A 25,301-nucleotide genomic window follows, 5' to 3' on the forward strand; every position below is an offset into this window, starting at 1 on the left:
ATCGATAATTAGATGTATTTTCATCACTTCGGTGTTTTTTTCTGTATTTCAAGGTAGAACATAAAGGGTTATTATCAAGAATGGGTCAAAACGTAACAAGAACAGATTTCGAATGGGTATACACTGAAGAGCCTCACGCTTCACGTAGGAAATTAATAATGGAAAAATATCCGCAAATCAAAATGCTGTTTGGACATGATCCAAAATTTAAATGGGTTGCCAGTGCTATGGTATTGCTGCAAATACTTGCTTTGTTTTTCGTAAATGATTTATCTTGGAAAATGATATTTCTGACCGCTTACTGTTACGGAGGCGTTCTAAACCATTCACTTATGCTAGCGGTACACGAAATATCACATAATTTGGCCTTTGGTCATGGTCGCCCATTGCATAATCGTATTTTTGGCTTTTTTTGCAACTTACCCATTGGGTTACCTATGTCAATTTCTTTTCGGAAATATCATCTGGAACATCATAGGTAAGTATGTAGATATGAGCAGTCGACTCTGTTGAAATTATTACAGATAATTCTTTGGGGAATATTTTGAATAAGGTGCCACGATTCTCCAACTTTTTTTTTTCGAGGGGTGGAGGGGGTCCTAAAAATCACAAAATTTTCGTCCGCATTTCTAGGAAACTTAGTTTATGAAATATAAGCTTTTTAATTTCCAAATTTAGTAAAATTTCAACTTAAGTCCTGCACTTAAAGTTCGGGTCGCACATGTCGATAGCGGTATCAAAAGACGCGTATTTGTGTCAAGATTCAGAATCCGGAAGCAGAAACTAAATTTCTTATCTGGTTTAAAAGTTATTCGCGGAAAACCCGTCGATACTATTGCCGCTTTTTTCGTTGTTGCAATTAAACAAACGAAAACAAATGATGGTGGTGAATAGTGTTGCCAGCTCCACAACAATATCTTTTTATCTTGGTAGAACAATATAAGGTGGTGGCACGTCGACATAAATGCCAACAAACATTTACTATCAATGTATTTTGTTTTTGTAATTCTCTGAATAATTTGAAATTAATGTATTTAATTTACCGGAACGCGAGATTTTTAAGTAAATGTTAAATTTTTTGGCAGCGATTTAGTTTATCACCCCCCGAGTTCGGGGTTTAACTTGAAATCAAATGAAAGAGGGAGTTCTCCCGATCACAAATATATATATTTTAAAGTGCGCAAACTTATAATTTAAAAGTTATTTGTTGTTAAAGTTTGCAAATTTCTATACAACTTTTATATATGTAGACGGATATATATTTTATAACATTACAAATCGGTGCTGCCACATCTAAAAAACGGAGCAACTGCATAATCGAAAAATAACTCATAAAAATACCTTTCATCTGATGTATATATATCTGTAACTTTTCTAGTCTTTATTTACCAAAAATTTGAAAAAGCTCTTTTTTGCATTCGTGAACAAGCTGATATTACCTTATAATTCTTATGTTTATTGTTATGTTAGCCGATCCAACACAGGCAGCGCCATGCACAGTAATTCTGCGTAGAACACCTTTCTGCATAGGCAGCGTTCGGCCGCGCTTATAAAAAATAACCCTGGGCTACGCCATGCCAAGTCCGGGTTTGTGGTAAAACCGTGGCTACCGCCACGGTGATGTACTTCTGCGTAGTACACCGTTCTGCGTAGGAGGACTTCGGCCGCACTTTAAAAAAAACAACCCTTATCCGATCCAACACCGGCTACGTCATGCACAGTAATTCTGCGTAGAACACCTTTAAAAAACTTACCCTTAACCGATCCGACACGGGCAACAAGAAAACTAACATAAAAACTCAGAGTTTTACAAAATCAAAATACATTGATAGGGTATGTTTGTTTGCATTTATGTCGACGTCAACATCTACATCCCTCCTGCCACCTGCTACCCCAGTGGATACCACCCTAATACCAGAGCCTTACTGGCAACAATCGCATTATCTTAGGCGATTTCAATGGCCATCACGATCTATGGCACTCAAACTAACGGGCGGACAGTAGGGGTGAGATGTTGGCGGATCAAATAGAAGAAACGACGTTCTGCACAATAAACGGAGACGCCCCCACACAAATTAAATGGGGTCACAAATTAATTTGTGTGAGGGCGTCTACGTTTATACCCATATGGTCGCCAAGCCTAAAAACTACCCACTGGAAGAAACTACAGGCCTGCCAAAATACTGCTCTCAGAATCGCCACGGGCTGTCTTCTTATGTCCCCAGAACACCATCTGCATAATGAGGCGAGAATACTCCCCATCAGGGAGAGAAATGAGATGCTGACCAAACAGTTTCTGTTGAATACCCAGAAAACTGGGCATCCCAACAGACATCTGATTGACGAACCAGCACCGCCTAGGGGCCCAAGGAGGGATTCAAGGGGTTGTGTAGCGCAATATATAGCTTCTCCAACCCAATTGTCAACCTCACCTTCGAGCGGCGAATCCCGTTTCACTAACAGACGAGGCTCTGGCGACCCCAAGCTCCTCATGGAACTTGGGGGTGGGGAGGGAGGGTTGGCCTGAAGGTTCAATGTGGCCATATAAATCGTTCCCGAGATGGTCGGCCAGCACCTTAATGGTGCTGTGTTACCGGAGCGTATCGGATCTGTATCCGACAAAGGACCATCACATCGATAACACTCCCCAAAGCCTTCGGGGAGTAACCTAATCGCTACAACAACAACAACAACAGGGGCCTAAGGAGTCATCTCCGTAAGCATTTTGAGGAAATACGGCACCTGAGAACCCAGCCGTATGAAGCGAAAAAACACAAGCAGGTCCTTGGTGAACTCCATAGACAGGCGTCGGACCTTTATGTCGGGAATTGCCCGGTGAATCCAGTACTTGAAGAAAAATATCCAGAACTCGCGGAAGAGGAACGCATACTCCCCAGGGAAACGCGTGTCACTCTTGCTCAACTTCGTTCTGGATACTGTAACAGGTTAAACTCTTACCTATCCAGAATCAACCCCGACATACAAAATGTATGCCCCGCTTGCAATGTGTCCCCACATGACACCAACCATCTCTTTAATTGTAATGTGGAACCAACGCCTCTAATACCCCTTTCCTTATGGTCCACCCCTGTTGAAACGGCAAGTTTCCTTGGACTCCCGTTAGAGGATATTGATGACAATTTGTGATCGGTCGCGGCTATTAGGTGGGGCGAGCATTGCTACAACAACAACAACAACAACGCCCCCACACGTATGGTAGGAAGCTGTCACAGTTCGCCAGATATCTCAATCGTGAGCGCAGAACTCGTAAACTGCGTCAACTGGCAGCCGATGGTAACATTGGCATCCGACCACCTGCCTGTACTTATTTTGCTCGAGCGTACCGCCGACTCGCACTTTCAAAAACTTCAAAAAAGGAAAGTGGGAAGAATATAAATCTCTTACAGACAACCTCTTTGCTGCCCTCCCTATCCCGACTGATGCCCGCCAAGGGGAGCGTGCCTCCCGTAAGGTCATTGAATCCGCCTCGGAACGATTCATTCCCGCCGGGAGAATTCCCGAAATCCGGCCCACTTCCCGGCGGAGGCCGCGAACTTAGCGAGAGAACGTGACCTTATAAGGCAGTCGGTTCTATGTACCGGAGCGTCTCGGGATTTTTCCCGACCAAGGACTGTCATTTCAGTGTGACCCCATTTAATTTGTTTCGTCCCTCCCACAAATTGTCATCCTCCCAGCAGCTCCTTGCAGCAGGACTGCTACATATTCTCTTACTCCGGGAAGGTATCGAACCCAATCCGGGTCCGTCTCCTGACCCCGGTCCTGAGAAATGGTTTTGCTGCATTTGCCAGAAAAGAATCTTTTTAGGACGGTCATACTCTGTTCAGTGTGTCTCGTGCAAGGGATGGTTGCATCGGACAGGTTGTTCTGGGCTTGATCCCAAAACCCGACGTCCACGTAACTTTTATAAATCTTTTGTGGCTCCTTGCTGCTCACGCCCAAGGGCGTCCCGTAATCTACGCCTAGCTGATACCACTCATAACTACTACCTTCGTAGTAGAGCTGGTAGCAATGCTGAGCATCAGCCCCTGCCCCCGTCTTCTTCTCCCCCCCCCCCCCCCCCCCCCCCTCTTTTCTGGCAGCAATCGTGCAGGTCAGGGAAACAGACTCTTAGTCCCTACCTCCGTTTGCACCGTCTGCCAGCACAGAATATATAGGTTTGCGACATCCGCTCAATGCAGTTCCTGCCTTGGGTGGTGCCACTTTCCTAGATGTTCTGGTGTCCGCGACGGCAACCCCTCGACGGGTTCATCGCGCCATGTTGCCAGGTCGCAAACCCAAATCATCCGGGTACCCCAATGCTTGCCCAAGGGCGCCCAGTCCCAAGGCCACAACAGCAATTGCGTCCTGGCCTTCCACAACCTAGGCGTAGTCACCCGTCACTTACCCCTAGAGTGGCGGCGTAACCCCTCATGCACTTCAGAATTCTGCAGTTAAACTGTAATGGACTAACTGGGAAGATTACGGAGATAGTCGATTTCATGAAGCGGCACAACATCCGCATTGCTGCGATTCAAGAGACTAAACTCACAGCAAGATCTGCATTGCAGACCTGCTCTGGGTATAATGTCCACAGGAAAGGCCGCGAGAGCGGAAATGTAGGCGGCCTCGCGTTTATTATACACCACTCTGTGCAATATATATTTGATCCTGGCATCGGCCGCAGGGACAATGTCTTAGAACGTCAAGGCTATCTGTCCGGTCAGGCGATGCAAATCTAGAAATCAACAACATCTACATCCCTCCTGTCACCTGTTGCCCCAGTGGATACCGCCCTAATATCGAGGCCTTACTCACTGGCAACAATCGCACTATCTTAGGCGATTTCAATGCCCATCACGACCTATGGCATTCAAACTTGCGGGCGGACAGTAGGGGTGAGATGTTGGCGGATCAAATAGAAGAAACGACGTTCTGCACAATAAACGGAGACGCCCCCACACGTATGGTAGGAAGCTGTCATAGCTCGCCAGACATCTCAATCGTGAGCGCAGAACTCGTAAACTGCTTCAACTGGCAGCCGATGGTAACATTGGCATCCGACCACCAGCCCATACTTATTTCGTTCGAGCGTACCGCCGACTTCATCGTCACCGAAAAACGCACTTTCATAAACTTCAAAAGGAAAGTGGGAAGAATATAAATCTGCAACAGACAGCAGCTTTGCTGCCCTCCCTATCCGGACTGATGCCCGCCAAGGGGAGTGTGCCTTCCGTAAGGTCATTGAATCCGCCTCGGCACATTTCATTCCCACCGGGAGAATTCCCGAAATCCGGCCCCACTTCCCGGCGGAGCTTAGCGAGGGAACGCGACCTTATAAGACAGCTTGATCCAGGCGACCCCCAAATAAGGGATATAAACCAACGCATCAGATTGCTTGTGGACGAACACAAACGGGCGAAATGGGAAGAGCACCTAAGAGGTTGTAATCTCTCTACCGGTGTAGGTAAACTTTGGTCCACCGTAAAGTCCCTATCGAATCCGACTAAGCACAAACACAAAGTTTCCATCGCCTTTGGCGATAAGGTGCTGTCGGATGCGAAAAAATGCGCGAGCGCTTTCTGCCGACAATATATAATGCATCCTACGGTCGACAAAGAGACGGAGAGCCAATAGACACGCACATAAACACAAATTCAGCGCATCACCAATCACCATCACCGCTAGAGAGGTTGAGGACGCCATTGGTCGCGCTAAACCATCCAAAGCAGTGGGCCCAGACGGCATAGCCTGGCCGATGCTTAAAAACCTAGGGAAAGAGGGTTTCAAATATTTAGCGCATGTCTTCAACCTGTCTCTTTCCACCTTTGTCATACCCGAGAAATGGAAAATGGCCAAGGTGGTCCCGCTACTAAAGCCTGCGAAACCAGCTAACGTAGGTGAGTCATATCGTCCGATATCTCTCCTATCGCCAGTGGCAAAGACGCTTGAAGCCATTTTGCTCCCTTATTTTCAAGCACATTTGCAGCTAGCCCCTCATCAGCATGGCTTCAGAAAACTCCATAGCACTACCTCCGCGCTAAATGTCATTGGCACCCAAATAAATTGCGGTTTGAATCAATACCCCCACCATAGAACAGTACTCGTAGCGCTAGACCTATCAAAAGCCTTTGATACGGTCAACCATGGCTCGTTACTGCAAGACCTGGAAGGGTCTACCCTTCCCCCATGTCTTAAAAGGTGGACCGCAAATTATCTGGGTGGTCGGCAGGCATCGGTGCAATTCAGAAACGAAACATCAAAACCAAGGAGAATTAAACAAGGGGTGCCACAGGGTGGTGTCCTATCCCCACTTTTGTGTAATTTCTACATATCTAAGCTACCTTCACCACCGGAAGGAGTCACAATCGTTTCCTACGCCGATGACTGCACTATAATGGCCACAGGCCCAGGCCCAAAGATCGATGAGCTATGCAATAAAATAAACGGCTACCTCCCTGATCTCTCCAGTTTTTCCCCTCGCGAAACCTGGCATTATCACCGACTAAATCTTCCGCGACCTTATTTACAACATGGACGTCCCAAATGTCGACCATTTTGAACATCCACGTCGATGGCACTACGCTACCGACTGTCCTACACCTCAAAATCTTGGGTGTGACGTTTGATCAGGATCTACATTTTGGTGAGCACGCAGCCGCAATTGTTCCGAGAATTCAGAGCCGTAACAGAATCCTCAAATCCCTCGCTGGCAGTACCTGGGGAAAAGATAAAGAAACGCTCATGACTACATACAAAGCAATTAGCCAGCCGATTACCCACTGGAAGAAGCTACAAGCCTGCCAAAATACTGCTCTCAGAATTGCCACTGGCTGTCTTCTTATGTCCCCAGAACACCATCTGCATAATGAGGCGAGAATTCTCCCCATCAGGGAGAGAAATGAGATGCTGACCAAACAGTTCCTGTTGAATACCCAGAAACCTGAGCATCCCAACAGACATCTCATTGATGAACCAGCACCGCCTAGGGGCTTAAGGAGTCATCTCCGTAAGCATTTTGAGGAAATTCGGCACCTGAGAACCCAGCCGTATGAAGCGAAAAAACACATGCAGGTCCTCGGTGAACTCCATAAACAGGCGCCGGACCTTTATGCCTTGCTTCTCAAGTGTTTTGGATATTGATTTCTCCGACTCAAAATACGCTTTTCAACTTAAACTAAAAAATTACTTAATCTGTAATAATATAAATTATTTTTGCTAGTGTTCTCCATAGCTTAATATAAGCTGGTCTCCGTAATTTAGTCATAAGTGTCTGTACTAAACATTTGTTACTAGACTAAATAAATAAATAATTTGCAAAAAATAGTATCCAAAACTCGCGGAAGAGGAACGCATACTCCCCAGGGAAACCCGTGTCACTCTTGCTCAACTTCGTTCTGGATACTGTAACAGGTTTAAACTCTTACCTATCCAGAATCAACCCCGTCATACAAAATGTATGCCCCGCTTGCACTGTGTCCCCAAATGACACCAACCATCTCTTTAATTGTAATGTGGAACCAACGCCTCTAACACCCCTTTCCTTATGGTTCACCCCTGTTGAAACAGCAAGTTTCCTTGGACTCCCGTTAGATGATATTGATGACAATTTGTGATCGGTCGCTCCTGTTAGCTGGGACAAAGCATTGCTACAACAACAACAACAACAGCAGCAGCGGGTACTAATTGTGGCTTGCTGAGCAGCTGGGCTGCTGGAAGGTAGTGGGGGGGGGGGGGGCGCTAAGGCGTAGACTACGGGTCGCCCTTGGACGTGAACAGCAAGGACGCACAAAAGATTTATAAAAGTTACGTGGACGTCGGGTTTTGGGATCAAGCCCAGAACAACCTGTCCGATGCAACCATCCCTTACACGAGACACACTGAACAGAGTATGACCGTCAAAGATGCTTTTCCGGCAGATGCAGCAAAACCATTTCTCAGGACCGGGGTCAGGAGACGGACCCGAATTGGATTCGATACCTTCCCGGAGCAAGAGAATATGGAGCAGTCCCGCTGCAAGGAGCTGCTGGGAGGATGACAATTTGTGGGAGGGACGCAACAAATTAAATGGGGTTACACTGAAATGACAGTCCTTGGTCGGGAAAAATCCCGAGTCGTTCCGGTACATAGAACCGACTGCCTTGGAAAGCGAGGACCTGCTTGTGCTCTTTTGCTTCATACGGCTGAGTTCTCAGGTGCCGTATTTCCTCAAAATGCTTACGGAGATGATTCCTTAAGTCCCTAGGCGGTGTTGGCTCATCAATTAGATGTCTTTTGGGATGCCCAGGTGTCTGGGTATTCAACAGGAACTGTTTGGTTAGCATCTTATTTTTCTCCATGATGGGGAGTATTCTAGCCTCATTATGTAGATGGTGTTCTGGGGACATAAGAAGACAGCCCGTGGCGGTTCTGAGAGCAGTATTTTGTTAGGCCTACAGCTTCTTCCAGTGGGTAATTTTTAGGCTTGGTGACCATATAGGGGACGCGTAGCATGCAATCGGCTGGCCAATTGCTTTGTATGTGGTAATGAGCGTTTCTTTGCCTTTTCCCCAAGTACTACCAGCAAGGGATTTGGGGATTTTATTACGGCTCTGAATTTTCGGTACAATTGCGGCTGCGTGCTCACCAAATGTAGATCCTGATCAAACGTCACACCCAAGATTTTGGGGTGTAGGACAGTCGGTAGCTTATTGCCATCGACGTGAATGTTCAAAATGAGTCGCGGGAGGATTTAGTCCGTGATAATGCCAGGTTTCGCGACGCGAAAAAACTGGGGAGCTCAGGGAGGTAGCCGTTTATTCTGTTGCAAAGCTCATCCATCTTGTGTAGTCATCGGCGTAGGAAACGATAGTAACTCCTTCTGGTGGCTAAGGTAGCTTAGATATGTAGAAATTAAACAAAAGTGGGGATAGGACACCTAGCTTAATGCTTCTTGGTTTTGATGTTTCATTTCTAAATTGCACCGATGCCTCCCGACCACCCAGATAATTTGCGATCCACCTTTTAAGACATGGGGGAAGGTAGACCCTTCAAGGTCTTGCGCAATGAGTACTGTTCTCTCGTGGGGGGTTTGATTTAAACCGCAATTTATCTGGGTGCTGGTGGCATTTAGCGCGTGTGGTAGTTCTATGGAGTTTTCTGAAGCCATGCTGATGACAGGCTAGCTGCAAATTTGCTTTGAAGTAGGGGAGCAAAATGGCTCCAAGCGTCTTGGCTACTGGAGATATCAGGCGATATGACTATCCTATGCTAGCTGGTTTCCCAGGCTTTAGTAGCGAGACAACCATGGCCATTTTCCATTTTTCGGGTATGACAAAGGTGGAAAGAGACAGGTTGAAGACATGTGCTAAATATTTGAAACCCTCTTTACCTAGGCTTTTAAGCATCGGCATGGCTATGCCGTCTGGGCCCACTGCTTCGGATGTTTTAGCATGACCAATGGCATCCTCAACCTCTTTGGCGGTGATGGTAATTGGTGACGCGCTGAATTTATGTTTATGTGCGTGTCTGTTGGCCCTCCGTCTATCTCTGTCGCGCTCGCGCATTTTTTCGCGTCCGACAGCACTTTATCGCAAAAAGCGATGGAAACTTTGTCATTGTGCCTAGACGGATTCGATAGGAACTTTACGGTGGACCAAAGTTTACCTACACCGTCATAGAGGTTACAACCGCTTAGGGGCTCCTCCCATTTCGCTCGCTTGTGTTCATCCACAAGCAATCTGATGCGTTGGTTTATATCCCTTATTTGGGGTCGCCGGGATCGAGCTGTCTTATAAAGTCACGTTCTCTCGATAAACTTGTGACCTCCGCCGGGAAGTGGGCCGAATTTCGGGAATTCTACCGGCGGAAGTGAAACGAGTTGAGGCGGATTCAATGGCCTTGCGGAAAGCACGCTCCCCTTGGCGGGCATCAGTCGGGATAGGGAGGGCAGCAAAGCGGTTGTCTGTAAAGGATTTATATTCGTCCCACTTTCCTTTTTTAAAGTTAATGAAAGTGCTTTTTCTGTGACGATGAAGTCGGCGGTACGTCCGAGCGAAATAAGTACAGGCAGGTGGTCGGATGCCAATGTTACCATCGGCTGCCAGTTGACGCAGTTTACGAGTGTTGCGCTCACGATTGAAATATCCGGCGAACTGTGACAGCGTGGGCGTCTCCGTTTATTGTGCAGAACGTCGTTTCTTCTATTTGATCCGCCAACATCTCACCCTTACTGTCCGCCCGCAACTTTGAATCCCATAGATCGAGATGGGCATTGAAATCGCTTAAGATAATGCGATTGTTGCCAGTGAGTACGGCGCTGATATTAGGGTGGTATCCACTGGAGCAACAGGTGGCAGGAGGGATGTAGATGTTGATAATTTCTGGGTTTGCATCGCCTGACTGGACAGATAAGCCTTGACGTTCTAAGACACTGTCCCTGCGGTCGATGTCGGGATCAAATATATGATATTGCACAGAGTGGTGTACGATAAACGCGAGGCCGCCTCCATTTCCGCTCTCGCAATCTTTTCTGTGGACATTGTACCCAGAACAGGTATACAGTGCAGATCTTGCTGTGAGTTTATTCTTGAATTGTAGCAATGCCGCTTCATGAAATCGACTATCTGCGTGATCTTCCCAGTTAATCCATTACAGTTTAACAGCAGAATTCTGAAGTGCATAGGGGGAGACGTCGTCACTCTGGGAGTAAGTGTCGGGTGACTACGGGAATGTACGTCTTTGGGTAAACATTTGGGTACCCGGTGTATTTGGGTATGCGGCCTGGCAACATGGCGCAATGAAACCCGTCGGGGGTTGGCGTCGCGGAGACCAGAACATCTAGGAAAGTGGCACCGTCCATGGCAGGACCTGCATTGGGCGGATGTCGCAAACATATATATTCTGTGCTGGCAAACGGTACAAAGGGAGGTAGGGACTAAGAGTCTGTTTCCCTGACCTACACAATTGCTGACGGAAAAGAGGGGGGGGAGAAGGTCCCCAGCGGGTTAGGGGATCAGAATATACCCGCGGTAGGTATGCCTGTCGTAAGAGGCGACTAAAATACCAGATTCAAGGGGCTGTGTAGCGCAACCTTTCAGGTTGCCAGCGCAATATATAGCTTCTCCAAACCCAATTGTCAACCTCACCTATCCGCGGCGAATCCTGTTTCACTAACAAACGAGGCTCTGGCGACCCCAAGCTCCTCATGGAACTTGGGGGTAGGGAGGGAGGGAATGGCCTGAAGGTTTAATGTGGCCACATAAATCGTTCCCGAGATGGTCGGGCTAGCACCTTAATGGTGCTATGGTACCGGAGCGTACCGGATTTGTATCCGGCAAAGGACCATCACATCGATAACACTCCCCAAAGCCTTCGGGGAGCAACCTTATCGCTACAACAACAACAACAACAACAGGGGGGGAGAAGACGGGGGCACGGGCTGATGCTCGGCATTGCTCCCGACTCCTCCACCGAGATTGTAGGTATGAGTGGGAGCAGCCGTGTGAGTTGGTGGCGCCGTGGGGCGCGAGCAGCAGCGGGTACTTGTTGTGGCTGGCTGAGCAGCGGGGCTGCTGGAAGTTAGCAGGGGGGCGGGGGGGCGCGCTAAGGCGCAAACTACGGGACGTCCTAGAGCGTGAACAGCAAGGAGCCACAAAAGATTTATAGAAGTTACGTGGACGTCGGGTTTTGGGATCAAGCCCAGAACAACCTGTCCGATGCAACCATCCCTTGCACGAGACACACTGAACAGAGTATGACCGTCCTAAAAAGATTCTTTTCTGGCAAATGCAGCAAAGCCATTTCTCAGGATCGGGGTCAGGAGACGGACCCGGATTGGGTTCGATACCTTCCCGGAGCAAGAGAATATGGAGCAGTCCCGCTGCAAGGAGTTGCTGGGAGAATGATAATTTGTGGGAGGGACGCAGCAAATTAAATGGGGTTACACTGAAATGACAGTCCTTGGTCGGGAAAAATCTCTAGTCGTTCCGGTACATAGAACCGACTGCCTTGGGAAGCGATCTACACCCCTCCTGCCACCCTAATATCAGCGCCTTACTCACTGGCGATAATCGCATTATCTTAGGCGATTTCAATGCCCATCACGATCTATGGCATTCAAAGTTGCAGGCGGACAGCAGGGGTGAGATGTTGGCGGATTAGATAGAAGAAACGACGTTCTACACAATAAACTGAGACGCTCACACGCGTATGTTAGGAACCTGTCACAGTTCGCCAGATATATTAGCCAATGGCAGCCAATGGTAGCATCCGACCACATATCAATACTTATTTCGCTTGAGCGTACCGCCAACTTCATCGTCACCGAAAAACGCACTTTCATAAACTTAAAAAAAGGAAAGTGGGATGAATACAAATTCATTATAGACAACCGCTTTCCTGCCCCTCTTTCCCGACTGATGCCCGCCAAGGGGAGGGTGCTTTCCGCAAGGTCATTGAATCGGCCTGGGCCTGCTTTATTCCCGCCGAAAGAATTCCCGAAATTCGGCCACATTTTCCGGCGGAGGCCACAAATTTAGCGAGAGAACGTGACCTATAAGAGAGCTCGATCTCGGCGACCCCCAAATAAGGGATATGAACCAACGCATCAGATTGCTTGTGATGAACACAAGCGGGCGAAATGGGAGGAGCGTTTAAGTAGCTGTAACCTCTCTGCCGGTGTGGGTAAACTTTGGTCCACCGAAAGGTCCCTATCGAATCCGTCTAAGCACAAAGACAAAGTTTCCATCGCCTTTGGCGACAAAGTGCTGTCGGATGCGAAAAAATGCGCGAGCGCTTTCTGCCGACAATATATAATGCATCGTTACAAGTTCTGCGCTCACGATTGAGATATCTGGTGAGCTATGACACAGCTTCCTACCATACGTGTGGGGGCGTCTCCGTTTATTGTGCAGAACGTCGTTTCGTCTATTTGATCCGCCAACATCTCACCCCTACTGTCCGCCCGCAAGTTTGAATGCCATAGGTCGTGATGGGCATTGAAATCGCCTAAGATAATGCGATTGTTGCCAGTGAGTAAGGCCTCGATATTAGGGCGGTATCCACTGAGGCAACAGGTGACAGGAGGGATGTAGATGTTGATGATTTCTAGATTTGCATCGCCTGACCGGACAGATAGGCCTTGACGTTCTAAGACATTGTCCCTGCGGTCGATGCCAGGATCAAATATATAATATTGCACAGAGTGGTGTATAATAAACGCGAGGCCGCCTCAATTTCCGCTCTCGCGGTCTTTCCTGTGGACATTATAACCAGAGCAGGTCTGCAATGCAGATCTTGCTGTGAGTTTAGTCTCTTGAATCGCAGCAATGCGGATGTTGTGCCGCTTCATGAAATCGACTATCACCGTAATCTTCCCAGTTAGTCCATTACAGTTTAACTGCAGAATTCTGAAGTGCATGAGGGGTGACGCCGCCACTCTAGGGGTAAATGACGGGTGACTACGCCTAGGTTGTGGAAGGCCAGGACGCAATTGCTGTTGTGGCCTTGGGACTAGGCGCCCTTGGGCAAGGATTGGGGTACCCGGATGATTTGGGTTTGCGACCTGGCAGCATGGCGCGATGAAACCCGTCGAGGGGTTGCCGTCGCGGAGACCAGAACATCTAGGAAAGTGGCACCACCCAAGGCAGGAGCTGCATTGAGCGGATGTCGCAAACCTATATATTCTGTGCTGGCAGACGGTGCAAACGGAGGCAGGGACTAGGAGTATGTTTCCCTGACCTGCACGATTGCTGCCAGAAAAGAGGGGGGAGAAGAATACGGGGGCAGGGGCTGATGCTCAGCATTGCTACCAGCTCTACTACGAAGGTAGTAGTTATGAGTGGTATCAGCTGTTTGAGTTGTTGGCGCCGTGGGGCGCGAGCAGCAGCGGGTACTTGTTGTGGCTTGCTGAGCAGCGAAGCTGCTGAAAGGTAGTGGGGATACGCTTAGGCGTAGACTACGGGACGCCCTTGGGCGTGAGCAGCAAGGAGCCACAAAAGATTTATAAAAGTTACGTGGACGTCGGGTTTTGGGATCAAGCCCAGAACAACCTGTCTGATGCAACCATCCCTTGCACGAGACACACTGAACAGAGTATGACCGTCCTAAAAAGATTCTTTTCTGGCAAATGCAGCAAAGCCATTTCTTAGGATCGGGGTCAGGAGACGGACCCGGATTGGGTTCGATATCTTCCCGGAGTAAGAGAATATGTAGCAGTCCTGCTGCAAGGAGCTGCTGGGAGGATGACAATTTGTGGGAGGGACGAAACAAATTAAATGGGGTCACACTGAAATGACAGTCCTTGGTCGGGAAAAATCCCGAGTCGCTCCGGTACATAGAACCGACTGCCTTGGGAAGCCAATCTCAGCTGACAGTATATGTGCTGACAATTATTGTATTCGTGCTAATGTCGATTTTGATCCTCTTGAGTTTGTTAGTGTCGATGATTGTGATGTCGTTCAAGCCATTCTTTCTGTAAAGTCTAATGCTATGGGGTTTGATGGTATATGTCCGAAATTTTTAAAAATAATTCTTCCTAAAATCCTTCCTCACTTAACCTACTTGGTTAACTCTGTGCTTACGTCCTGTGTATTTCCCAAATGTTGGAAAGTTGCTAAGGTAATCCCAATCTCCAAGCAAAACAAGGGGTATAGACCTATAGCTATTCTGCCTTTCCTTTCCAAGGTCGTCCAACGAATTTTGCACTGCCAGATAAATACTTATTTGCAGGATAATAAACTTCTCACAGATTCCCAGTCTGGATTCAGGTCAAATCGTAGCTGTAAAACGGCGCTCCTATCGGTGATAGAGGATATTCGAGAACAAGTTGACAAACATTTTACTGCTTTCCTAACTCTTCTCGACCATTCAAAAGCGTTTGACTCGGTCGATCACACCGTTCTCTGCAAGAAGCTGGACAACCTATTTAATTTCCCCAACTGTGCAACAGCCCTTATCAGATCGTATTTGTCCGACTGAACTCAGGCAGTAAGTGTTGGTAGCAGAAAGTCTGACTTCGTCAGTGTTTTAAGAGGCGTCCCACACGGCTCAATCCTTGGTCCCCTGCTATTTGTTTTGTACATAAACGATTTGCCTGGTGTTCTCAAGTATTGTAATATTCACATTTATGCTGAACACGTACATTTGTATATGTATGTGCTGTCCTAGTGATCGTACCAGTTCGTGTATTAATTACTTAAATTACGATTTGTGTCAAATTGGTACGTGGGCTTCTATGAACGGGTTATGTCTTAACCCTAAGATGTCGAAATGTATAGTCATTCATAGAAAGTCACTAGATAAAAGTGGAATGGAGAATTTAATTTTAGACAACACTATTATAGAATACGTTGACACGGCTAAAAATCTAGGTGTAGTTTTTAACAAAACCTTGGCATGGAAAGATCACATCTTCCGCACAGGAAAAGTGTATGGGATGCTTCGTACACTCTGGCTTACACAATATTTTACTCCGTTACATATTCGTCTACTGATAGCAAAAGCGTACTTAATACCTTCGCTCCTTTATGGTTGTGAGATTTACTCTAATTGTGACTATGTATGCAATAGGAAACTTAATATTGTTTATAACAACATTGCTAGATACGTCTATGGGTTGAAAAGACTTGACCACGCCTCTCATCATGCTGACAGGTTGCTAAACATTTCTTTCGATAATCTTATTAAATTTAAAACGCTCACTACGCTACATAAATTAATATATATGAAGGAACCTGACTATCTGTATCGGAAGCCAAATTTTCTCCAGTTGTTGTTGTTGTTGTTGTAGCAATGCTCGCCCCACCTAATCGCCGCGACCGATCACAAATTGTCATCAATATCCTCTAACGGGAGTCCAAAGAAACTTGCCGTTTCAACAGGGGTGGACCATAAGGAAAGGGGTGTTAGAGGCGTTGGTTCCACATTACAATTAAAGAGATGATTGGTGTCATGTGGGGACACATTGCAAGCGGGGCATACATTTTGTATGTCGGGGTTGATTCTGGATAGGTAAGAGTTTAACCTGTTACAGTATCCAGAACGAAGTTGAGCAAGAGTGACACGTATTTCTCCGGGGAGTATGCGTTCCTCTTCCGCGAGTTTTGGATAATTTCCTTTAAGAAGCCTAGATCTGTTCTCCTTACCCACTTCAGACATCGTATGCTAATATCTGATCGCCAGTTCTTCATTACTTCCATACGTCTTTCGAAATCTCTCCCTTCTAGACTTAGGCTTTTAAGCAATGCTCTGCTCTTCAATAAAGAATTAACAAGTTTTTATAATAACCTAGACAATTAATATACTTTTTTGTGACTAAGTAAATGTACTGTTGTTGTTGTAGCGATAAGGTTGCTTCCCGTAGGCTTTGGGGAGTGTTATCGATGTGATGGTCCTTTGCCAGATACAGATCCGGTACGCTCCGGTAACACAGCACCATTAAGGTGCTAGCCCGACCATCTCAGGAACGATTTATATGGCCACATTAAACCTTCAGACCATCATCCCTCCCTTCCCACCCCAAGTTCCATGAGGAGCTTGGGTCGCCAGAGCCTCGTCTGTTAGTGAAACAGGATTCGCCGCGGATAGGTGAGGTTGACCATTGGGTTTGGAGAAGCTGTATATTGCGCTGGCAACCTGAAGGGTTGCGCTACACAGCCCCTTGAATCTGGTATTTTAGTCGTCTCTTACGACAGGCATACCTACCGCGGATACGAAATAAATAATACTTTTGTAAGACTACCAAGCTCAGCCGACAATGTGTGTAGTGATACTCCGTGCGTGTTTATGTTGACACTAGCCCTTTCGAGTTTGTTTGTGTCGATAATTGTGATGTTGTCCAAGCCATACTTTCTGTGAAGTCTAACGCAATGGGGCTTGGTGGTATATGTTCAAAGTTTTAAAAGTCATTCTTCCCAAAATCCTTCCCCACATGACTTTCTTGGTCAACTCAATTTTGACGACCGGTGTCTTCCCAATATACTGGAAAGCTGCAAAAGTTATTCCAATCCGTAAACAAAATAAAGAGTATCGACCAATAGCCATACTCCCTTTCCTCTCTAAGGTCGTTGAACGTATTCTACATGGGCAAATCGTATCATATGTACATGAATACAAGCTCCTGTCAGAGAGTCAGTCTGGTTTCAGGTCAAAGCGGAGCTGTACAAAGGCACTATTATCTGTGACAGAAGAAATTCGTGAGACAGTGGATGAAAGTTACATTGCCTTCTTAACACTTCTTGACCACTCTAAAGCTTTTGATTCTGTAGACCACACTCTGCTCTGTAGGAAGCTGGAAAACTTATTTAACTTCTCTGGGCATGCAGTTGCCCTTATAAGATCATATCTTGGCGATAGGACCCAAGCAGTATGTATAGATGGTGAAAAGTCTGACTTCCTACATGTCTTAAGAGGCGTCCCTCAAGGCTCTATCCTGAGTCCTCTGTTATTTGTTCTGTATATCAATGACTAACCCGATGTCCTTAAGTATTGTAATGTTCATATCTACGCTGATGATGTGCAGTTATTTACGTGTTGTCCTCGTGATCAAACTAGCTTGTGCATAAGTAACTTAAACCACGATTTGAATCAAATATTTTCATGGGCTACTATGAACTTAAACCACGATTTGAATCAAATATTTTCATGGGCTACTATGAATGGCTTATGTATAAACCCGAATAAGTCAAAATGTATTGTTATTCATAGAAGATCTTTTCCCACTAATGATTTAGAGAATGTAGTGTTCGACAATTCCGTTATAGAATACGTAGATATGGCGAAAAACTTAGGTGTAATTTTTAACAAAACATTGACATGGAAAGACCATATTTTTAGAACGGTTGGAAAAGTGTATGGAACGCTTCGTACACTATGGTTAACACAGTATTTTACGCCTTTGCACATAAGACTAGTTCTGGCTAAAGCGTACTTAATACCTACGCTACTCCATGGTTGTGTGATTTACTCAAACTGTGACTATCTGTGCAAGAACAAACTACATGTTGTTTACAACAACATTGCTAGATATGTTTATGGGTTGAGAAGACTTGACCACGTATCACAACATGCTGAAAGTTTGCTAAACATTTCTATCGAAAATCTTTTAAAAGTCAAAACACTGTCCTTCCTCCATAAATTGATACACACGAAGGAACCTGACTATCTATATCGTAAGCTTATTTTTCTGCAATCATCAAGATCGGTGCTACTTCTTAAGCACATTAGATACCGCACGCTAACCTCGAGTGCCAATTCTTTGTTACTGCAATACGTCTTTGGAACTCCCTACCTACAAGTCTTCGCTAACATCATTTTTTCGATCTATAACCAGCCAAAGGTTATCATCACTACTGCTGTCTTAATTAATTACTTTTCTTTAGTTTTAAGATTTACATTTACGTACATAAATATTTCACTATTATCCGTTATATTTAATTTAATTTGATTAATCTAATTTGTTATTATTATAAATGTTAAATTTTTATAGCTCATGCTATTCATGACTAGCACTGTTAAATAATTTGTCAAAATTGTTGTGCTAGGAACAAATTTTCAAATAAATACATACATACATACATACATATATTCTGACCCCCTAACCCGCTGGGTGTACTCTATCATTCGTTTATTTATTTATTAAATATATTATTTATTGTAACCGTTTCTTAGTCATAGTCATTAGCTTTAAGTTTCAAGTTTAAATTGTTCCTATTTTATGCATTTTACCGACTAGCACTATAAAATAATTTTTGCCGAATTGTTGTGCTAGGATGAATTGCCTAATAAATATAATACAATACAAATATATTTTGAAGCTTTTGTTGTTTATCAATTTCTTTGTCTGCTATTATGAATAAGATTGGTGGGCAATACACAAAGTGTGGTTCGATAATAGAATTATACCCCAGCGGGTTAGGGGATCAGAATATACCCGCGGTAGGTATGCCTGTCGTAAGAGGCGACTAAAATACCAGATTCAAGGGGCTGTGTAGCGCAACCTTTCATGTTTCCAGCGCAATATTAGCTTCTCCAAACCCAATTGTCAACCTCACCTATCCGCGGCGAATCCTGTTTCACTAACAGACGAGGCTCTGGCGACCCCAAGCTCCTCATGGAACTTGGGGTTAGGGAGGGAGGGAATGGCCTGAAGGTTTAATGTGGCCACATAAATCGTTCCCGAGATGGTCGGGCTAGCACCTTAATGGTGCTATGGTACCGGAGCGTATCGGAATTTTATCCGGCAAAGGACCATCACATCGATAACACTCCTCAAAGCCTTCGGGGAGCAACCTTATCGCTACAACAACAACAACAACAACATAATAGAATTATAAATAATTATTTTATATATTCCTTGTATATACATTTCAGTTCTCTGCACAACACCAATCTTTTTCGCGACTTTCTCAACTGTGTAGTTTATATGCTCTTACAATTTAGATAGATAGATTTTGTGAGGTGAAGCACTGCGACCTATAGGCCTATTGTGCCCTCATTCTCTTTACAACACCTCATCCAAGCCGAGTTCTCTGAGAAAATCCAGAATGCCTCTCGGCTTCAGAGAGTGTATGTGACTATTCCCTACTTTCGATGATCGTAGGATCCTAAGTCTTAGTCTCGCGACTGCATCACATTCCTTCAGGATGTGTTCTGCAGACCCATCTTGGACATCACAGAATCGACAGAGGCTACTAGCCGATATGCCCAATTTATACATATGGCTCTTTAGCCTACAGTGACCTGTGAGTATACCTTGTAGCATTATGCGTCATGCCCACCTATGCAATACATTTGCGGCATTACGCTCCATGAACTTCTATGCCAATACATTTTAGTAATAGCATAATCATATTACAACATTATGCGACATAAATTACATTGACCATGATAAAGACCACGCTAAAGGGCACCGCAAGAAATTTTATTAGCACCGAAACTACAATTGAGCAAATAAAATTAAAATTAAGAACAGCAATAAAAGGCGAATCAGTAGAAGTTTTGACAGCAAAACTACTAAATATCCAACAGCGCAGCAAAACTGCTAACCAGTATACTGCAGAAATAGGAAAGATAACTAGGTCATTGGAGGGAGCCTATATCTCGGACGGATTAAACCCAGACTTTGCAACGAGATATGCTACCCAAGCAGCAGTCAAAGCTATGTGTAAGAACTGCTCCAATGAAAAAGTGAAAATGATTATGCAGGCGAAAATGTTCACAACAATGAACGACGCAATCTCAAAGTTCACAAACAGCTGCACAGAAATCACAGGCAGCTCGAACACAATTTTAAATATACGTCAACAAAATCAATATCGAAGTAATTTCCGCGGAGGTTACCGAAGTAACAACTATGGGAATTACCGAGGCAGAAGATTTAGACCACAGCCAAGATACAACAATAATTCAAGAACAAATAATGCTCAAAGAGGAACCCAAAATAACAATAGACAGTACAATCGGACGCGTAACGTGCAAAGTTGTACCCAGCAGGAAAACCAAGAAACTTCACTTCAAAATCTGTAGATAGGAAAATATCAATAAACGGAAACGAATACGCAGTTACCAGCATATGCGATCTCACCAAATATTTGGTAGCCATTCCAGTTCCGAGCAAACACGCGATAACAGTTGCTAAAGCTGTATTTGAGCACTTCATTCTGATTTATGGTTGCATGAAAACAATCCTAACAGACATGGGAACCGAATACAAAAATTGCTTATTCGCAGAACTATGCAAACTGTTAAAAATTGAGCATAAAACCTCAACACCATACCATCATCAAACTTTGGGCACTGTTGAACGTAGTCATAGGACGTTTAACGAATATGTACGTTCATACATACATATCCAGTGATAAAGATGATTGGGACGAATACCTCAGGTATTTCGCGAACTGCTACAACGCGACCTCATCGACAGTACACGCCGTGTACTACACGGGTATTGCCCTTACGAGCTTATATTTGCGAAAAATCCCCCGACGTACGAATTCTTAAACGAGTATAAAATTATCCCAGTGTATAATCACGAGGCATATGATAAGGAAATTAAATATAGACTTCAAATAGCACAACAAAGAGCTAGAAAATTGGTGAAAGAACCTAAGGAAAAACAAAAAGTTAATTATGATAAAAGTATCACCAGTAAGGAAATAAAATTAGGCGATCTAGTATTAGTTAGAGAAGAAGCTAGCCATAAGCTAGACAATAGATATAAAGGACGGTATAAGGTAAAGAAAATTGACAAAAATAACAATTTTACTTTAATACCACATAGAGAAGAAACTAGTAATAGGAACAATAAAGATAAGGAATTAATAATCCATAAGAAGAGGCTTAAACACATCTGAAACACCTTTTGATAATAATCTTAAATCAAGCATTCCACTTTACTCTTCGCACATTAGATATCTAAGAAAATGAAAACGAATTTTGAAGCGCTTCTCAAACTTAATTATCTTCCTCGTGTCATCTCTGGGAAGTTGGATGAGTGGAATCTGCTCCTTCAGCTTCTCCATATTTCGTGACTGTATCACTTTTTCTCTTCCACATCCCTCTTTAGCTATGTTTACTAAAGTACTCCTGGCTGCCTGCTAAGTTATTATAGGTAGAGGCGTTAACTCAAGCAACACCTCCATTGTCGCCACCGGGCATGCTCGCGTGGCTTCGTGAGTGATTGTTGTACGGTCACCATGGTCGTCCTTGATGCCCACGCAACGCTAGGTCTCACTATCATAGTGTACATCCATCTTAGGATCTTTGGGCTGCATCCCCAGGATCTTCCTGCAATACGTCTGCACAACATTATTACTCTTGTCGCCTTTGATATGGTGTTGTCGACGTGCTTCCTCCATAAGAGCTTAGAGTCGAACGTGGCTTCCAAGTATTTCACCTCAGTCGTGTACTCCACCTGTACTCCATCCATTGTGATTTGCCTAATCCCTTCCAGTTTTCTTCTCCTGGTGAAGGGCACAATGGCTGTCTTGTTGGGGTTGGTGCTTAGCCCCACCTCGTACACCATTCTTTCGTTAACCTCAATGCCCTTTGCATTATGTGGTTGTTGTTGTAGCAGTGCTTCGCTTCATCCAATAGGTGCGACCGATCACAAATTGTCATCAATATCCTCTAACTGCAGTCCAAGGAAACTTTCTGTTTCAACAGGTGTGGACCATAATGTGAGGGGTGTTAGAGGCGTTGGTTCCACGTTACAATTAAAGAGATGGTTGGTGTCATGTGGGGACACATTGCAAGCAGGGCATACATTTTGTATTTCGGGGTTGATTCTGGATAGGTAAGAGTTTAACCTGTTACAGTATCCAGATCGAAGTTGAGCTAGAGGGACTCGCGTTTCCCTGGGGAGTGTGCGTTCCTCTTCCGCAAGTTTTGGGTACTGTTCTTTGAGTACTGGATTCACCGGGCAATTCCTGGCATAAAGGTCCGACACCTGTTTGTGGGGTTCACCAAGGACCTGCTTGTGTTTTTTTGCTTCATACGACTGAGTTCTCAGGTGCCGTATTTCCTTATAATGCTTACGGAGATGATCTCCGGGCGGTGTTGGCTCATCAATCAGATGTCTGTTGGGATGCCGTTTCTGGGTATTCAACAGGAACTGTTTGGTTAGCATCTCATTTCTCTCCCTGATGGGGAGTATTCTCGCCTCATTATGTAGATGGTGTTCTGGGGACATAAGAAGACAGCCCGTGGCGGTTCTAAGAACAGTATTTTCGCAGGCCTGTAGCTTCTTCCAGTGTGTAGTTTTTAGGCTTGGCGACCATACAGGGGACGCATAGCATGCAATCTGCTGACCAATTGCTTTGTCAGTGGTAATGAGCGTTTCTTTGTTGTTGTTGTTTTAGCGATAAGGTTTCTCCCCGAAGGCTTTGGGGAGTGTTATCGATGTAATGGTCCTTTGCCGGATACAGATACAGTACGCTCCGGTACCACAGCACCATTAAGGTGCTAGCCCGACCATCTCGGGAACGATTTATGTGGCCACATTAAACCTTCAGGCCGTCACTCCCTCCCCAACCCCAAGTTCCATGAGGAGCTTGGGGTCGCCAGAGCCTCGTCTGTTAGTGAAACAGGATTCGTCGCGGATAGGTGAGGTTGACAATTGGGTTTGGAGAAGCTATATATTGCGCTGGCAACCTGAAGGGTTGCGCTACACAGCCCCTTGAATCTGGTATTTTAGTCGCCTCTTACGACAGACATACCTACCGCGGGAATATTCTGACCCCCTAACCCGCTGGGGGTAGCGTTTCTTTGTCTTCTCCCCAATTACTGCCAGCAACAGATTTGAGGATTTTAATACGGCACTAGATTTTCAGTACAATTGCGGCTGCATGCTCACCAAAATGTATATCCTGATCAAACGTCACACCCAAGATTTTGGGGTGTGGGGCAGTCGGCAGCGTAGTGCCATGTTGTTGTTGTTGTAGCAATGTTTCGCCCCACGTAATAGCTGCGACCGATCAAAAATTGTCATCAATATCCTCTAACGGGAGTCCAAGGATACTTGCTGTTTCGACAGGGGTGGACCATAATGAAAGGGGTGTTTGAGGCGTTGGTTCCACATTACAATTAAAGCGATGTAGTGCCAAATTAAAATACATTAAAATAAATTGTAGATGGCAACCCTCTTTGGAAATGTTGCATCTTGAACCATACATCAGATGCACTCGGCATCACTAAAATTGTTAGAGTCGAGCAATTTGGAGAGTTTCTGATTGGTTGAAACTGCCGTTGATCGACGCCATCATTAATTTCGTTGCTAAGCAACGAAGAGAAAAACTGCCGAGCTACAGGTTGGCGTTAGCGGCAGTTTTCAGTTTCAAGTGAACCGGCAGCTGCATAAGTACGATAATTCATACGTAGATAAATTATACGGTGTTAAAGAGACTAAGTATTAAAAAGCTGTGTAAGGTACTAGAAAGGAAGTGTTAAATATCATTGTAAAGAAAGAACTAAGTGTGCAATTTTAAATAAAGTTTAAACGGAGAAATATAAAGAAAATAAAAACAGTTTTTATTAATTTGGAAGAATATAAAAATTTGAAGGTGAGAGTGTGCGCCTGGCCAGCCAAGTGTGCGCGTCAGACATTTTATAGGATCCATAAAATGGATCCTCCACATGGCGACCGTGGGCCGAAGCCCTGTAAAGGCGACGAGTGGCCGGAAGGAGGCAAGCCTCCCAACAGGTGTGGGAAAAATCCACTTAAAATTTAAAATTTGAAATAAGAAAAAAATTGTTTTTATATAATTAACAAAAAAAAACCCATACATCCAAAGTTACAAAATCAAAAATTCACAAAAAAAAAAGTTTAAAACCAAAAAAAAAATTTACAAAAAAAGTTTAAAACATTAAAAACTATTACAAAAAAAAATATAAAAATTTGAAAAATCTACAAAAAAAGTACAAAATATACAAAAACCCTACAAAAAAATTTTTTTTAAAAAAAAAAAAACATCAAAAATCTACAAAAAAAAAAACTATAAAAATTTAAAAACAATTTACAAAAAAATACAAAACATTTAAAAATTCTTACAAACAAAATAATAAAAACCATTACAAAAAAATTTTAAAAAATTTGGAAAAACGAAAAAAAAAAAAAAAAAAATACAAAACTTACAAAAACACTATAGAAAAAATTATATTTAAAATCGACAAAAAATTTAAAAAACATTAAAAATCTACGGGAAAAATACAGAAATTTAAAAAAAAAAAAAAAAAAAACATTTACAAAAATTTTTTTAAAGAAGATACAAAAAAATTCAAAATTTAAAACCATTACATAAATCTGTAAAACTAAGAAAAATCTACAAAAAATTTTTAGAATCAGAAAATCAACAAAAAAAATATTAACACATTTAAAAAATTCTTTTTGAAATTACCAAAAATGGTACATGGCAGTGGCGGTGGCTTATGGCAGTGGCTAGTGGAAAAATTTATGTGAAAGATATTTAAAGAAAATATAAATACATATAACACAAAAACTTAATAAAAACGGAAATAATAAGAAAATATCGGCATTATAATAAAACAAAAACTAAACCGCAGCAGAAGTAATAAAAGAAATTAGAAAGAAACTGAAAATGCAATTTTGAACTAAGATATCAAAACCGAACTGTACCAAAAAAAAAAAAAACAAGTGGAAAAACGGCACTAGCCACGCCAGTTTAATAACGGCACTAGCCACACTACATTAATAACGGCACACCACTGTAACATCAGGAAATAGCGGCATCCACAGCAACAAAAGACGCCATCCAGCGGCAGCAGAACAATACGCGCAGCGGCAGACCAGCACCAGCAAAACAGCAAGC

General features: G+C 44.1%; 1 protein-coding gene across 1 annotated transcript in view; it reads left to right on the forward strand.

The window, feature by feature from the left end:
- The window catches only part of ifc (delta4-sphingolipid-FADS-like protein ifc), a 44,088-nt gene continuing 18,787 nt past the window's right edge, over positions 1 to 25,301 (forward strand). Inside the window, exon 1 of the mRNA XM_067766078.1 lies at positions 1 to 478. Coding sequence (XP_067622179.1) covers positions 81 to 478 — 398 coding nt within the window. The 5' untranslated portion in view covers positions 1 to 80. The remainder of the gene's footprint in view (positions 479 to 25,301) is intronic.

This window comes from Eurosta solidaginis, chromosome 2 (genome assembly GCF_040869045.1).
Source record: "Eurosta solidaginis isolate ZX-2024a chromosome 2, ASM4086904v1, whole genome shotgun sequence".
Lineage (NCBI taxonomy): Eukaryota > Metazoa > Arthropoda > Insecta > Diptera > Tephritidae > Eurosta > Eurosta solidaginis.